This window comes from Hypomesus transpacificus, chromosome 11 (genome assembly GCF_021917145.1).
Source record: "Hypomesus transpacificus isolate Combined female chromosome 11, fHypTra1, whole genome shotgun sequence".
In the NCBI taxonomy this organism is placed as follows: Eukaryota; Metazoa; Chordata; class Actinopteri; order Osmeriformes; family Osmeridae; genus Hypomesus; species Hypomesus transpacificus.
Genome location: NC_061070.1, coordinates 17,070,126 through 17,087,238, shown reverse-complemented (window position 1 = coordinate 17,087,238; position 17,113 = coordinate 17,070,126). Strand labels below are relative to the sequence as shown.

Sequence of the window (17,113 nt, the reverse complement as noted above, 5' to 3'; positions counted from 1 at the left end):
TGCATATTATATTTGGCAAAACTCATAGCCTTTGAAAGATGTGACAGTGTTTAGGTATTCATTCATCTCAGCATGGGGTTGCATTTTAAGGAAATCGCCCAGATGAAGATAAGTGTTGTCTATAGAAACAAAACCAAAGTTTGGTCACAATATTCATTATTTCGACAGAAGCAGTTTTGAATTAATTATAGGTTATGCATTTAACAAATAATGTCCTTTTATAAATACACATTTACCATGTAGCCTACTGGTTTGTACTGGGGCATGGAACCAATTCAATTTTTCAACTGCAAGTATACACGGATAGAGAGCGGGAAAGGTGTTTTCACAAGCCTGCTGATTTAGCACTTTTGCCCACTTGTTGAGTTTCTCCTCTTCATGTTTATTTTACATAAGAAGAATAAGTGAATCTTCAACACGAGTGCTTGGGTCCATCATGCTAATGTACCAGATGTAGCCATACCGGCACATTTTCATATGCAGGTTGATTACTCTTCCTTTTGGTAATTCAAGTGTATGTCTTTAATGTTCTTGTCATTTGTTGGAAGTTAAGGTTTATGAGATGCTCGACTTTTGCTGGATGTGACATCCTCATCGTTATCTGAATAAAATACTTTATGACCACAGGCCCATGTGTACACTTTCCCACGCAGTCGTCATAAAGAATTTGGGACATGATTTGAGATGCAATTTTATTGGTGCTTTAAGGAAGTTTCAAGCCATCCGTTGGGTATTTAAACCCCTGTAATGTTGGACTGACACAATCGGACCATCGGTGAAACATGGCAACACTTTTTGTAGCTTGTTCTCTGCTACTCATAAGTGCAGCTCAAGGTAAGATTACAGACATCTACGTTATGTTTTGAATTGATGTCTGTTTCTTAAGAATAAACTGACTTCTGATTTGCAGCCATCAATGTGCCTCTGACAAACATTTATGTTGAGATTCTGCTCATTGACATTAACTCTTAATCTGTTTTTTTAGGTCAATGGACCACACCAGATCCATGGTATAGAACCAGCAGTAAGGAAGATGCAATGACTAGAGACACGTTATTTTGTGTTTTCAGGACCGTTGATTTGTTGAACAATTCATCCAAAAGACAGAAATAATCGACTGTCATGAGGCAATCCTAACAAAGATGTCCGTCTTGACATATGCACTGTTTAGCTACCTAGGACATTTGATATATGCCCTCAAAGGTGCCTGTTTAGAAGGAATCATGGTGACTGAGGCAACAACTTGTTCTAAATATTGTATCCTCTCCTTCTTTTTAGCCTATGCCCAGTGTGGTGGCTCCCTGTTAGGGTCAAGAGGAAAGTTTAACAGCCCCAACTACCCAGGCAACTACCCCAACAATGCATACTGTGTGTGGTACATCCAGACATCTGGAGGAAATCAAGTTATTCAACTGGATTTCCCCTTCGTCAGGTATAAGCAGGCTTCCATTCACACACTGATAACGTCTCCTTTTATTGACAGAAGGTAAAGCTGGCTCCTCCCACTTATATTCAACTTTCCGATGAAAACGATGAATCCATTAAATAATACAGTCAGACGCATTACATATGTGACAGATAGTTAGCAAACAAGCGAGGAAATCTGACCATTCCTCTCCATCCTCCCTGTCTCTGCTCTCAGTCTTGAAAAAAGCTCCAACTGCCAGTACGATGCCATCTCTGTCTACGACGGCTCCTCGACCAGAGGCCGACTGCTGGGGAAGCTGTGTGACAGACAGTCCTCCTCCTTCCACTCCACTGGAGCAAATATGACCGTGAAGTTCCAAAGTGATGGATCTCAAAACCACCAAGGCTTTCAGGCTGAATACCAGTTAGTGGGTAAGTCACTGCAGTTGAGGGGAACACACCAGCCCCTCACCTAACTATCCGTGTCTTGGATCTCCATAGTGTATTGTATTTTCTGCATTTTGATATGGCAGACAGGGAATTTATGAATACGTTCCCTTATATAACTCTTCACACGATAGTGAACACTGTTAACAGAATACTGTCTACAGGCGGTTTACTCTTGAAGAAATAACAGCATGTTTTAGAAGCAACATCCAATGGTTGATTACATCTGTTCATGTTTACATGTAGCTGAAGGATCCTGTAGATATAACTGTGGCCATCAGATGGGGAACTGTTCATGTTCATACCTCTGTGAATACAACGGCAACTGTTGCCAGGACTATCGAAGTAAGAACCAAGAATGCCCAGGCGTTCATCCCTTTGCCTCATTTATTGATAAAACTTTTACCTTGTGGATGCTTCCCATTTTTTAATGGTAAAGGTTCAATTTTCGTGTGTGTTTAGACCACTGTCCAGGTGGGTCCCCGCAACCTGAAACAACCACTGCTTTGGAGACTACTATGGAGCCCACTCATTGGCCTATGGACACAACTGCTGACAGAGGTAGGTTAACCTGCTTAACAGAGAAGGAATGAAAACCATTGACGTTCATAGGCCCATATTGTACTATACTAGTATATACTGTACTATTATGGTATTTCAATAAATCTGTTTAATACTCCTTTCGATTCACCGACTAAACTATTATAAATTATGTGTGTTAGTTTAGCCGTTAAGTGTGAAGACCTCTCAACGTGTGTGTGTGTCCTTTCCACCAAGATCTCTGCAGGTACAACTGTGGTTACAATGTTGGACACTGCTCCTGCCATTACAACTGCCGGTACTATGGAAACTGTTGCCATAGCTACTATGGTATGTGAAGATCTTACAATCTGCGTTTACATTGGGGGTGTTGTGTTACTTTAGTAGTGTCTCTCGTTTGTTCTAATCCGTTGCACCATGCGAATAATTTACCTTTCTTAGAATACTGTGAGGGCACAACAGCAGTAACCCCAACAGCAGAGGGCACATATGAAACATCTCAAGGTAAAACCCCCTGCAAACCATCTTGTGTGACAGCCACAGTTGATTTTACACGGGGGGGGGGAATAAATGTATGCAGTCAAAAGTGGTTGCTTCTGATCCTTGGCTGCTGCGTCTATAACTGTTGTTATTTAAGTACTTTAGTTTTTGCACATTCAAAAGAAACCATGTTTACCCAAATCAGTGTTTTTTTTGTAGCAGTTGCCAACACCTTGGAGGACAGGATAATTTTGTCCTGTTTAGTTTTTTCACAATGTATGCTTCTTGTTTTGGCTGCTTGCAATGTTTGGGACTATCTCGTTGTTATGATCAGTGACCTATGCTCTTTTGTAAAGGTTTCTCTTGGAAGTCGCTTCGGATAAAGGCGTCTGCTAAATGCATAAATGTAAATGTAATGTAATGAGGCACCTGCTTTATGTTTCCAGCTCAGCGATCCTGTCGGTATAACTGTGGCTCGAATCTTGGAAGCTGTTCCTGCAGCAGTTCCTGTCAATACTATGGCAACTGCTGCCATGACTACAGCTGTAAGTTATTCAGCTCAGTGACTGACTTAACACCATCTCAGTCATGTTAGCAACAATGGGTGACTGTGTGTCCTTTCTCAATTTACAATGTTACCAATTACAATCGTTGGTCACCTGTTTTACAATGTAAAGGACATTTAAGGATATGTCTGTCTTCTATAGATTACTGTGCAAGTACAACACAAGATGCTCCGACTACAGGTATATTTGTGGCGGCTATATCTATAACTCATAATTTTTGCAGTTATTTAAGGCATATTCAAAAGAAACATGTTTACCTAAATCAGTGTTTTTGTTTGGTTGTTGGTACTGTTTATTAAGCAGTTGCCAACACCATATAGGACAGGATAATTTTGTCCTAATGAGGCATCTGCTTTATGTTTCCAGCTCAGAGATCCTGTCGGTATAATTGTGGCTCGAATCTTGGAAGCTGTTCCTGCAGCAGTTCCTGTCAATACTATGGCAACTGCTGCCATGACTACAGCTGTAAGTTATTCAGCTCAGTGACTGACTTAACACCATCTCAGTCATGTTAGCAACAATGGGTGACTGTGTGTCCTTTCTCAATTTACAATGTTACCAATTACAATCGTTGGTCACCTGTTTTACAATGTAAAGGACATTTAAGGATATGTCTGTCTTCTATAGATTACTGTGCAAGTACAACACAAGATGCTCCGACTACAGGTATATTTGTGGCGGCTATATCTATAACTCATAATTTTTGCAGTTATTTAAGGCATATTCAAAAGAAACATGTTTACCTAAATCAGTGTTTTTGTTTGGTTGTTGGTACTGTTTATTAAGCAGTTGCCAACACCATATAGGACAGGATAATTTTGTCCTAATGAGGCATCTGCTTTATGTTTCCAGCTCAGAGATCCTGTCGGTATAACTGTGGCTCGAATCTTGGAAGCTGTTCCTGCAGTAGTTCCTGTCAACGCTATGGCAACTGCTGCTATGACTACAGCTGTAAGTGTTTTCAGCTGTGACTGACTGTGCACCATTACAGTAATTTTAGAGACAATGGGTGAAAGTTTGTGCTTTCTCAACTTATAATGTACAAATGTGAACATTTTATTATGCAGAACTACACAAATAATGGCAACTTTTGTTCTAATAAAAGCCTTTAAAAATGTATGCTGTATACTACTTGAAGTAGTCCAGGGTGACTGAACATTTCATAGATGACCACATAAATTATTATTATTATCATTAAATGTAATTCCCATTTTTCTCCTTCAGCTTACTGTCCAATGGGCACCAACGGCCCATACACAACAGCAGGTATGGACAATTCTCAGTAAAATTAACTTTTCATTAATTACCTGACATCCCCAACTGACTCTTGAAGATCTGACGTGTTGACATTTCCTTTTCTCATGTTGTCCTTTCCTCGCTCTAGCGCCTCACTTGCCTTGTGGAGAGAACCTGTATGGCTCTGGGTCCTTCACCAGCCCTTACTACCCTGGCTATTACCATGACAACGCTAACTGTGTGTGGCAGCTATCGGTCCCTGCTGGACAAAGGGTCTACCTATCATTCACCTCGCTGGAGTGAGTGTCATACTCGATCACACACTTTAAAAAATAAGGGTTCTTTGGGGTTCAATATAGAACCGTAGGGTTTTACATTTTGGAGCAAAGAACCATTTCCCTTATGAAGCAAGCGATAGAACCCTTTTTGGTTCTTTATAGAACCATTTACTCTAAGACTGCAGCTCACATAGATTGCAGACCAGGGCTGCATTTCCCAAAAGCATCAGCCAAAGTTGATCGTAGAATCCATTGTAGGACGAATCTTAGTTTTACTGGCCGTTCCCAAAGACATCGTAGCTAAAGTGTCTCTTGAAAATTTGTAGCTCTTGAAAGCGCATAGATTAACCTACAAGCATGTTTGGGAAACACGTAAGAAATATTGATGGTTTCGTTTTTTGATCGTTAGTTACGATCCATCGCTATCCGGAAACGCAGCCCAGGTCGCTCTTCTCAGCCGTGTCAGGGACCTGCTGCTAAAGACCCCTAAATGACATTCGTTTTTTTACACAGGTTGGAGAACTGCTGTAACTGTGACTACGTCGCCGTGTACGATGGTCCATCTGTTAATTCCCGACCACTGGGGAAGTTGTGCTCCGGCGGGAACACCACGCTGGATGCCTTCCACTCTTCCTCCAGCTACTTGACGGTTGTCTTCCGCTCCGACCGATCCGTGGTCAGCCGTGGCTTTCAGGCTCAGTTCAGCAGCTCTTTGCCAGCAAGCACAGGTAACCTGGACAGGGAAGGCTTGGAAGAAGCACATTTCTCTGACCAGCTTGGCGTCTTTATGTTAATGTATGTGAGTCTTCTGTAAGATAGAAAGGCTAGGGGTTGGATTCCATAGAAGACTCGTCATGGGTGACTGAGCGGTAGAAACAGTGTCTCTCTTCCTGGCCTTGTGGATAAGCGTGTGTGAAGGTTATCTGCTGTAGAGGGAGGTGGACATTCCGATTCTGCAAGAATTACTTCTTCTGAATGGGGAAGACGAACAGGATGTTTTGTGCTGTCGTTTGTCAGGACGGGTGGACTGCTCTTCGGACATCATGAATATAGTGGTCTCCAGATCCTACCTGAACTCTTTGGGTTATGATGGATACAACCTGTACCTGAATGACCAACACTGCCGCCCTTCAGTCTCCAGCTATCAAGTGGTGTTCAGCTTCCCCATCAACACCTGTGGAACCGTAAGAAAGGTAAGCAACTCATGCCAGAGGCCAGTGGTTACCACAGAATTTCACATTGCTCAAAGTCAGACCCTGAGTGCCATGATTTATTAGATAATGAATCCAACATATCTTAACACTGTGCACAATAGATCTGCTGCAAGATGCGGTTATGAGATGTATGACAAGTAGATTAGTGTTGTGTAGACTATAGTTTCCATCAAGCTTGTCTCTTCTCCTTTCCCTCATCCTCCTTTCACGTTCACTCTGACAGTTTGTGAATGAGAGAGTGGTGTACACCAACGCCCTCCGTGCAACCCCGTCTAACTCGGGTGAGATCTCGCGTCAGTCGCAATTCAAACTGAACGTGGAGTGTCACATGGAGAAGGACATCATGGTCCAGAATATGTACCAAGCCAACGAGGTTTCCAACAGCTCCATCACAGGATCGGGCAGGTTCAACGGCACCATGGCCTTCTACCATTCCAGTAACTTCTACAACCAGGTGACAGAGGTCCCCTTCAAGGTCAAGCTCAACCAGGACCTGTATGTCCAGGTGAGTCTGAGGAGGAGCGACAGCAGTCTGGTGCTGTTCCTGGACACCTGCGTGGCCTCGCCCTCACCTCACGACTTCCAAACCAGGTCTTATGACCTGGTCCGCAACGGGTAAGAAACACTAGCTTCATATGTTAAAGTACACTTTATGATACCTTTTCATGTAGGTAAGAAGTAAAAATTGTGTTTGAGCCCTCTTTCACTCATGGTTGGTTCGATTACTTTAATATAAACATTTATACCTCCACAACCATACATTTATTGAATCTGAGGGACTCAAAAGTAGCATGTGCCCTTCAATGTCCCCACAGATGTCCAAGGGACAACACCTACCGTCCCTACCTCTCAGGCAATCACAGCTACGCCCGCTTCACCTTCAAGGCCTTCAAATTCTTGCGAACCCACGAGTTTGTATACCTGCAGTGCAAGGTCATCATCTGTCAGGCCTCGGACTACAACTCCCGCTGTCGGCGAGGCTGCTCCTCCCGCAAGGCCAGGGCCCTGGGCTCCAACCACGACAGCCACACCTTGGTGCTGGGCCCCATCCAACGTCAAGGTCAGCAGACTGGTGCTCACTGAATCATATGAAAGATTCATTCATTGACAAAAGATTCATTCTTGCATGTTGTGGTATTGTAGCATTGAAAAAGTAGACTCGGCAATCAAGAAATGTGTGCAGCTTCAGTTGTCTCTTTACTTCACTCTTCTTCTGCATACAGCATTTTACTAAACGTATCAGCATTGTAGTACCCCGTCTGGTGGTTACGAAGTCATTGCACAACACAACACGTGTATTTTTATTCTCGTGTCATGTCTTTGTTGTCTAAGTTTTAGTCCAAGCCAAGTTGAGTAAACCCATGGAGAAGGTTATGATTGTGGTTCATGATGACAGCGATAAAAATGAAACAAAAATTTAGCTCAAGTACTACATAAAAGACAGTACATGTTCATTTTTCTGCCATTTTCAGACCTTGAGAAGGAAGGAGAACTTCCTCAACCAGAGGTCAAGGATGAGGTGAAGGCCTGAGTAAACCTGTGAACCAACTCCTGTAATCAGAAGCACATCTAACTCAGTAACATTTGATACTTACACTATAACCATTTATTTCTGAAAAATCAATAAAAGCATCCTCAAAAGACTGTTGAATTCAGGTATTCTGTATGTTTGCGAACTCTACACCAGTTAAATGGCAAGGATACTGAGGTAATTAGAGTAGGCTACTGCTGAAGTGTTAACTTGTTAGTTGCACAAGGATGCCTCTAAAAAGGAGTAACTGCAAACTTGAAAAGACAACAGGAATTTCTGTTAGAAAACACTTTATTAGGATTATTTTTTTCTTCACATAATTGTCATCCCGTAGGATAGAAAGTGATCGCCAAAACGCTTAAAACATTCACCAAGCAAGTCTATAAACCTACGACAACAAACTCATCATCAGACATCGTTTTTAATCTAAGCATGATGACAGAAACAGTTGCTATGTTCTCATTGTTGCCAGGCAACAAACATGACAGCATCCAACACAAAAAACAATCCTGCTAAGGTAGGTTATTTCACCTTCAGCATATGTCCACCTTTATGGATACAACACCTGACCACTCAGAATACAACACTCAGTAAATATCCAGTAAAGAATTGAGAACCAGGTAGTGTAATGCACTGCCTTGATACTACGGCACGACTGAGGCAATTCAAGGTGATTAACGTCAGGCTAAAACATGGCATCTCTGGTGCTACTTGGCAATTCTGAACAGAAGATCTGATCTCTTTCTGACACGTTAGGCTAACTTGTGATGATGATATGATATGAAGGCAGCTCTCTTCCCCTCAGTAACAGCCACAGGTGGGCCTCCTTGCTAAGGTTCTGCAGAGGGCACTGTGTATGGGACCTTTGCAAATCAACAGTTACTCCTCTATAAAAAGAAATACACTTTTTTTTTATAAAGATAAATTGACTTTATAAAAGTGACATGGTACTCTGTCTGATAATGTCCTTTTATATCCTTGAATAAATTATCCAAACCAGATTCTATCTGAGGCACTGTTGGAAATTTGAATGAAAAGTGCCCTCTATGCACTATGAAATTACGAAAATTTTTAAGTGCAATCACATCACAAATATAATAATACAATCTTTGCAGTGGTGACAAAGAACTTATGGAATGGTGATGATTGACTGATTTATGTGAGATCTTAAATCTCTATTACACTTAATCGCTATAAAATAATAAATACATAGCATGGGAACTCTAAAATGTACACAAAAATACATTTTGAAATCTACAAATGTTAAGTCAGTCTTAGAAAATGTCCGTCCACAAAACGTGTAAAGGCTAGGCTACATCAAGGCCAATTTCATAAAGTTTAAAAGCAATAAATAAATACAAAAATCCCCATTATGGAATCAAATAAAAACCAAGCTCTTCCATCTTTTTAGCAGTCCCTGGCCAATCATTGCTTATGCTGGCCCTGGCCAATCACTGCTTATGCTGACCCCGGCCAATCACTGCTTATGCTGACCCCGTGCAAAGTGGCAAGCAAAGTCATACTTGCTCCTACATCTGTGACCACAGATGTTGCACTGGAAGGGGTTCTCATAACCGTGGCAACCCATGTGGATGGTGTAGAGGATGTTGTCGGGGAAGTAGATGTCACAGTGCTGGCAGTGGTGCAGCATCTGGGGGTCCTGTTGCAGGGAGGTCAGGCCCGGGGCCGGGGTACTGGGCTGGCTGTTGGTGACGCTGGGGGTGCTTGTGCGTCCACTGTGCTCGCTGCAGGGGCCCATCCCCGGGCTGCAGTTGCTGTGAGGAGTAGGCCTGGGCTCTGGGGTGATGGGGGAGGAGTGAGCAGCACTGGCTGCCACGGCGACAGCGGCGGGAGCCGTGGCTGGGTGATGCTGCTGGATGAGGAAAGGCTTCTCGTCGACGCAGGACTCGGCCCCCGGGGACATGGGGGTCTGAGTCTTGGCCTGGTGGGTCTCTGAGGGTAGACTGGCCAGCTGGCCGGCCAGGGTGGACAGCTGGTTAAGGGGGTTTTCCATGATAAGGTCATGATGGTGGGAGTCGTCCCTGGACCGGCTCTCCCCGCCCTCTCCTCCCTGGTCGTCGTAGGCCTCTTGGCGCAGACGAGGCATCTCGTGGGAATAGTCGTTCATGTTCTCAGCCTTGTGCACAACCATGGAAGGGGGGCTGAAGTTGATGAGGAGCCTGCGACCGTAGCCCAGGCCGGTCTTCTTCTGGAGCACGCTCAGCATCTTCTTGTGGGAGAGTGAGCGGGCGCCCTTCATGGGCAGCAGCTTGTGACGGCGGCGGCGGTGGTGGGACAGGTTGCTGCGGTCGCTGCAGCGGAAGGAGCACAGCTCGCACTTGTAGGGCTTCTCCCCCGTGTGGGAGCGCATGTGGGCCTCCAGGTGGCGCTCATAGGCCGAGGCAAACGGGCACAGGTGGCATCGGTGAGGTTTCTCTCCTACGGAAGGTAAAAACATGCATCACAAACACGAGGAAGGAAACACATCATTAGAAATATGACAAGGGTCTCATTGCCGGAAGCCTCACCGGTGTGAATGCGGATGTGTTCGATGAGCCGGGCTGTGCCTCTGGTAGCGTAGTTACAGTAGCGACACTTGAGTTTGCCATCGTAGGTCCGCTCAAAGCCGTCTACCAGTAGGCCTGAACCATCCTCCAGTGCCATGTCCACAGATGGATGGTCCAGACCATTCTGACTGCAGTCTGGACACAGAATGAAAGAACACAAAGAATTGTTGGATACAAGACTAAATGCCTTCTCTGTTGATGGGTGATGAAAAGGGTCAGTGTTAACTGAACGGGGTCAACTAGCTCTAGCAACATGATCAGCTCATGTCTGTTGACGGGTAAATGAATAGGTAGCTTAGTTGTTACCTGCTGGAAGATCGTCTGCTTCTTTGACACCACTGACAGATCCTGATATCATATTTACATGTTGAGTTTGCTGGCTGAGATATTCCTGGAAATCCTTTACGAAGTCCAAAGTGTCTGGCTTTTCTTCACCCATTGGAATATTGTAATGGCGGCTTCAGGTGGCCTTCCGTGCAATATTCCAACTGAAATAAATGAATACAATAGACTGCGTCAGCATGAAGTTACAAATGCTGGAATAAGAAATCGCTTTAATTACAACATGATCCGATTGATTATGAAGTTAGAGCTAGTTACAGTATACAAGTTAACGTTACAATATCCACTAAGAGTTAACTTACATTTTCAGACCGTCAGCGAAAGCTTCCCTAAGTAACAAGCGTAAGCTATGTTTTAGACTGACATAGCGGGCATACGACGCTAGTGATGGACAATATTGCGTGAAGTCGGTGGCGTTGAAAGTCGTTGTGGCTAAGCAGCATTCCCCATCATCAGGTTGCTGTGGTTGCTAACGCGTCAGCCAGCTATCTACCCCTAAAGACATTTCGTCATTTGTAGCCCACAAAAACTGTGTTGACACCTTAAAAAATCCTAATATTAATAACCAAGCTTTGACCGCAATAAGTCATACTATTGTTTCTATCGTACTGGCTATCTCTGTTCAGTCTAAATGTGTAAGAGAAGCGCTTGTCTACCAGAATCACAACAATGAAGCTGTTCATGGGGTTAAAGTTCATTGAGTCCATCAGTGAAATCTGTCCCGCCTTTGGTGCAATGGGAGCGCGAATAACAGTTCCTATAGGATAAGTTATTGCTCATTAGTGTCGATGTTGTAACTTGAAAAATTCAGTTTACAGTAATAGGTAGGCTAGCTAGATAAATAAAAAAAGTATTTTAATAATCAGGCCTTCAATTAAAAAACTGTAGGCTAACTTCGATAACAACATGTTATACCTAGAATGTAATTTTCTGAAAAACGAAATTCCCTGCATGGCATTAGACAATTAGAAAACGCCTAACACAAATTAAATCCCACAATTACACGAAGATTCTTATTTGAGCTGACGCATTGCGTTAAATTGACTCATGCATGTTTCATCACAATCAATAATTGAACGGTTAATAAGTTTACAGAAGATCACATTCCCTCTGTTGTGTCAACGTTCAAGCAAGAGCATTAAAGACAGAGTGATAAATGACTAGTTTGTGCGAAGCCATCGTATCCATTTTCAATGGTAGGCCTACGTACTTCTTGGGAAGCAACCAGAAAATTACAACAAGTAATAGAAACCGCCTGACCTTTGCAACGTGAGCAACTTGTCAGAAAGGCTTGAGTAGACTTAATATGTTTGGATGAGAAAAATGTAGTTACACACCATACGTAGCCTACATGCTACAATCATTCTAGACATTAATTTGACGAGAAAACGAAAATTAGCTACTATAGAGACAGTCCCGATATTTGGCACTGGGTGGCATACGTGTCCTGTTGTTGAAACACGTTTGCCTCCGTCCGTTCGCTTTTGACGTTGATCGACAGAGCACCCACATTTAAACAAAAATACTGATCATTCCACATTGAAGTTAACGTTAAATGAACAACAGTTAAACAAGTCTCAGATATGTAGTGTTTGAGTTGGATAGCACAGACAAAACAAACCTCATGGATTAGGTACCTGGTATCTGGAAGACATGATAGCCGACCTGACTGTCTGAAACGACAACCGCGAGAACAGTCAATTACTTCACCTCCTAATGGCCTGTCGACACTAATGTTATTTTATTGCAATTTAATTATGCTCAGGTTTCCAATGGGGGCAGATCCTTTTAAATAATTTACTCACACTGACAATAATTTGTCCGTTGAAAAAGATGAATGACAGTTTTTGTTTTTGTGGTTTACTCAACTGCAAATTTGATCAAACCTGTTCCCTCTGCTCCATGTATCCAATCTTTCAAAACCCAGTGTGGTCTAAGTGAATAAGTAGCCTGTGTTATGTTCATTGTTTACACCAGATATCTGTTAATAAACACAAACAAGCTAAATCAAGGCCTAGTCAACGAGGCAACACATTTTCTAGGCCTGAGTCCACTATACTGGCGTTTCCAAGCCAACGTCCTCTCATTTGGCATGAATAATATACACACTGCAGGATGTATTGGTCACTGTGGTAAAAGGGCAGTGTGTATTAATGAGGCTGTAGAGGAGGTAACTCATTCAACCCAAGTTGACATTTAGACGGGAACATCTGGGAATTAAATGATAACGGCCTTGTGTTTATTGTTTTCTGATGATCTGAATGTTGTGGGGGAACATAAGTTGGGCCCGCATTGCATGACTCCAAGGCATCTAACACATTATCATCAATTTACAAATAGATTTAAAATATATGTTTAGGTTTGCTTTAATAATGGCTAAATGTGTATTTTAGAAAGATTCCAAGTCTAAGTACTTAATACAATTTATTCAACATTTTAAATGTATGGTTCTATCTAAAGTATGTTCAACGGTGTACCTTTTAATTTTCACTTCCGTAGTATATATGTTTCTGAAAGGAGTCGGGCAGATAGAAAAACACCTGCTTTAGAGGAGATTACAGTGTTATCCACTTGCCTTAATTCACAATTAAGTGCCCTAAATGAAAATGGTTCCCTCTCCTCTAAACTGCTTGATTTATGAGCTGTTTGTGGTTTTACAGGACATAAGACAATCCATTTCCTTGCTCCTGAAAGAAATTGGGTTTTAATTTAGAGAAGGCCTTAAGCCATTTCTAAAGACTCCAGTCATATTATGGTGTTGTGTTAAAGCTGCATGCATGTCAGCCTCCGAGAAAAGGCTTTTTAATCCCTGAGAGTGCAGCCATAGTAACTGTAGCCAGAGCGGCCTCTGTGGCAGCAAGGTGAAGGGGGACTTTGACTGGATTTATTCTTCTTGTTCTGAGACTATTTCTTTTCTTGAGATCCCCCCCCGCTCCACGTGGTTCATTTGAAAAAGAGCAGAGAGGTGGGGAGGAGAATAATAGAGGTATATATTAAGCTTTTCTTTCCCCGCACCACTTAATTTCCTTGCAGGCGCGCCTCGCACCGCTGTAATGAATGTAATTGCCGCCTTTGATGAGAATGCTATTATCTGGATCACACTTTACATGGGCAAACAAGACTAGCCATCCCGACAACCCCCGTCTCCTATTTAACTCAGCAATGAGACCCCGCAATTATGCAGGGAACAAGTGGCTTCTCATAAAGACTGTGTGGCTCTCGATTGGTGAGGTTTGGAGCCGTCTACGATTTCACAAAGGACAGATTAGATGTGATATAGGCACACCAAAACCTCATCTCCTTGATTAATTTCCGGCAAACCAAAGAGAACTGTCTCTCATGAATTCAGTCTGGCCTCCAAAGACAAATTCTTATCTTTTGATAGATAGACCAGCTTGGGGGACAGTCATTTTATTGACCTAAGGTTGACCAAAACTACCCATGCTTTGGAAGGAAAAAAAAATAGTTTAGAAAAATGTTAAACTTCAGACACTGTGAAGCTACTGTGCAAATTCAGAGGGCACATTTTCCCCCCATCCAGACTATATCTCTAAACATGTTTGTTTACAAACACCAGGCTGTCACACACACTCAGTCTCTCATAAACACACACACGTACACACACACACACTACGTTAAATTTAATAATAGTGGGGAACAGCGATGATGTGACTTTATGACGCGATGCACAATAAAGCTGCTGTCACCTTAGGAAGTAGGAATGTCCCTGTGACTTCCGTATTACCGTATTAAAGCACATTTAGAGGAATTCACACCTTTTACACGCCGTGACAGCCTGGGTTTCCTCTGGCACATTTTCCGCTGGGCTGAAATATTGAAAACAATGAAATACCCTGTCAGTATAGTGACAAACGATACAATTACTCTTGAATGACTGTCAATTTTTAAAGGTATTCAAACCCATCTCTTCTTCATAGGAGAATGATTATACCTTTGAGCAAGCAGTTCTTCTATGATAGATTGGTAATCAATTCATTTGAATACCATGCTTTGGTGAAGAGCCCTCAAGGGAACTGTACTGGTCACTTCTAGTCACTGGCATATATCCTATTGCCCATACTGCTGTTGGTCATGATGGATGCCTGACCACCTGACTCCTAAAGGTTTATACCTCCAGAAGCAGGTTGCCATCCAGACCCAGACGAGGTACAGAAAGAATTGGCCAATATTTTTGACTGAAGTGGCATTTGAGTAGTATTTATTTGAGAGCCTGACTACCAAAACCACGGGCCACAAATAAAGAAGATGGTATAATAGGTTTTGACTGGCTGGCTCGCTAGCAACTTGAAATGAAGTGTCCAATTGTGAGTTATCGTTGCCAAACGTCATTTGTACAGCCTGAAAAGTGGGGGCATTTTTCTAGCTTGTCACTCTGTGGCTATAGCTCATTGTCCTGAATGATGCCTCTGAACGCACAGTTGCCCTAATACGAGCATTTCACTCGGTCCACGAGAAGACCCATAATAGATGAGCCTGTCCATAGCAGGATAATATAGTGTGTCCAATGGCACTTCCTTAAGCACCAGGGATCTGCTGTCTCCACATGTCCACCACACGGCTCAGAACCTCTCCACATGTCCACCACACGGCTCAGAACCTCTCCACATGTCCACCACACGGCTCAGAACCTCTCCACATGTCCACCACACGGCTCAGACCAAAGAAGACTTGTCTACTTTTTCAGGGTTGATTTCACAAACCATGCACTCGTAGGCTTGTCTATGACAGGGATATTCTTCAGCATACAACAATTAAAAATAAAACCTGACAAATACAACAAATAAGAAGTTGACTTTTCGGTTATTATAGGTTCTACAGAGAGATCTAGGTTTCATTTGTATTTATTGCTTATTTTGAAGTGATAAATAATCGCCTGAGTAGAACTTAATTGAGCCTCAGATCCAATCATGCTTGCTTAGTGCTATAATGTACTCAGGCCCATACAATGCATGTTTTCCTTCTTAGATTCCACAAACGTTACATCCTATATATGTGCACTTTAGATTAAATGCTTTAGATAACTAAATGGATCTATTGGAGCAGCCATTGAGTCGGAATAGAGTGGTCTCAATCGGACAGAGTTCCTAATGTGAGGGAAGTTTTAGATTAATGAGGGCTGTGCCCTTTGAGAGTATTGATCAAACCCAATCTGGCCAGGAACGATTTCCCATGTTCCCCTGCTGCTCTGTGTCCTATCCTACCCAATGACTCATAGCGCTAGCCAAGGGCCTTCCCCCTGTAGCTATGTTGTGTTTGAGATCGGAAATATAGTATGTGAGTCCAATTTGTACCACAGTACCTTTTGTATATTAAAACGTTTTAAAGACCTCCTTTCAGTCCAACATTATTACCATACAAACCCTCCCTGTTCTGGCTGTGGCCTAAGCACTATCTCCATGCCAAACCCTGAACCAAGGCCCCAACCCAGGCCCACTGACCTATTCCAGGGCCCCAGACCAAGGCCTGATCCAAGCCCTCATTCGAGGCTCGGACCCACTCCAAACTCCATCCCCAACCGCTGTCCTGGCTCCTGCAGGCATCGTTAGTTAGAACGAGAGCAGCACAGACCATAATAGGGGGGTCGGCTGACCCTTGACCCTGCATCGATCCCGTGGTTGTGTCCAGCTGGGCCTTCCCAAACCCAGCCAGCTGGAGAGGTGTTTAAGAGGTACCAGCCCAGCCCTGATACGCTCCCCTCTGCGCTCATTAATTACATCATTTACCTGTGACAGTGACAAACCTGCCGCGCCACACCGCAGTTTATTAGGGTCACTTTATAAAACACAGGCCAAACACTGGAAAGAGTTTGTGTGTGTATTTGTGTGTCTGTGTGTATGTGCACACAGTGTGTCTGTGTGTATGTGCGTGAGTGTGCGAGGGGGGTGGGGGTATACAGTAAGCTTGCGATTATAAGGATGGATGTGTCATTCTGCTGAGGAGTGTGTCACCTGCTTTATCTGGCTATACCATTAACTTTAAGTAAGGCAGTTTTGATGGATTAAATTTGAGCTGCGTGACAAAATTGCCTTTTTAACTGTTGGAAAAGTCGATAGAAATGGTTTAAAATCATTCAATGACACTCATAAACACCATACGATGACAAAGGAAATGGCATGTTTTATGACTAAAATATAAATCCATGGTATAACTTCCTCTGCTATCTTAGCATGTTTCTTACTGTGTCTATTCCAAACTATTATATTTGTCATGGTAACATAACACCCTTCTCTGTTTGCTTGTCAGTGTGTTAAAACTTATGGTGTCATGGCATATATTTTTTATTCCTTGACCCAACCCACATCTACCATGTTTCTGCCCTCTAGAAAGCACCCTCTTAACTGTTCCTCTACAAGCTTTCCCTTTTACCCAGTCTCATATTTTACATTTACATTTAGTCATTTAGCAGACGCTCTTATCCAGAGCGACTTACAGTAAGTACAGGGACATTCTCCCCGGGGCAAGTAGGGTGAAGTGCCTTGCCCAA

General features: G+C 42.9%; 2 protein-coding genes across 2 annotated transcripts; one reads left to right on the top strand and one right to left on the bottom strand.

Moving 5' to 3' along the window:
- Positions 1 to 762: 762 nt before the first annotated feature.
- On the top strand, positions 763 to 7,812 carry LOC124474034 (deleted in malignant brain tumors 1 protein-like). Its single transcript, XM_047029884.1, has 20 exons — positions 763 to 834; positions 986 to 1,024; positions 1,279 to 1,432; positions 1,643 to 1,839; positions 2,101 to 2,199; positions 2,317 to 2,415; positions 2,632 to 2,724; positions 2,836 to 2,898; positions 3,321 to 3,419; positions 3,582 to 3,620; positions 3,807 to 3,905; positions 4,068 to 4,106; positions 4,293 to 4,391; positions 4,665 to 4,706; positions 4,825 to 4,975; positions 5,468 to 5,682; positions 5,972 to 6,147; positions 6,392 to 6,783; positions 6,984 to 7,228; positions 7,641 to 7,812. Exons 1-20 carry the CDS (start codon positions 783 to 785, stop codon positions 7,697 to 7,699), a joined length of 2,451 nt encoding a protein of 816 aa, XP_046885840.1. The 5' UTR covers positions 763 to 782; the 3' UTR covers positions 7,700 to 7,812.
- A 171-nt stretch (positions 7,813 to 7,983) lies between these two features.
- Positions 7,984 to 11,307, bottom strand: ikzf5 (IKAROS family zinc finger 5). The gene is made up of 4 exons (XM_047029219.1): positions 10,911 to 11,307; positions 10,573 to 10,754; positions 10,228 to 10,401; positions 7,984 to 10,138 (listed from the first exon to the last, which is right to left on the bottom strand). The coding sequence occupies exons 2-4, from the start codon at positions 10,703 to 10,705 to the stop codon at positions 9,177 to 9,179; spliced, it is 1,269 nt and encodes a 422-aa protein (XP_046885175.1). The 5' UTR covers positions 10,706 to 10,754; positions 10,911 to 11,307; the 3' UTR covers positions 7,984 to 9,176.
- Between the last annotated feature and the right edge of the window lie 5,806 nt (positions 11,308 to 17,113).

Bases quoted from the DNA above. Each gene is read 5' to 3' on its own strand.
- ikzf5 (XM_047029219.1), bottom strand. From the start codon at position 10,705: ATGGGTGAAGAAAAGCCAGACACTTTGGACTTCGTAAAGGATTTCCAG. The intron at 10,402-10,572 runs GTAACAACTAAG...TTCTGTGTCCAG, and splicing joins AGCAGACGATCTTCCAGCAG to ACTGCAGTCAGAATGGTCTG. The intron at 10,139-10,227 runs GTGAGGCTTCCG...TACCTTCCGTAG, and splicing joins ACACATCCGCATTCACACCG to GAGAGAAACCTCACCGATGC.
- LOC124474034 (XM_047029884.1), top strand. From the start codon at position 783: ATGGCAACACTTTTTGTAGCTTGTTCTCTGCTACTCATAAGTGCAGCT. The intron at 2,725-2,835 runs GTATGTGAAGAT...TACCTTTCTTAG, and splicing joins CTGTTGCCATAGCTACTATG to AATACTGTGAGGGCACAACA. The intron at 7,229-7,640 runs GTCAGCAGACTG...TGCCATTTTCAG, and splicing joins GGGCCCCATCCAACGTCAAG to ACCTTGAGAAGGAAGGAGAA.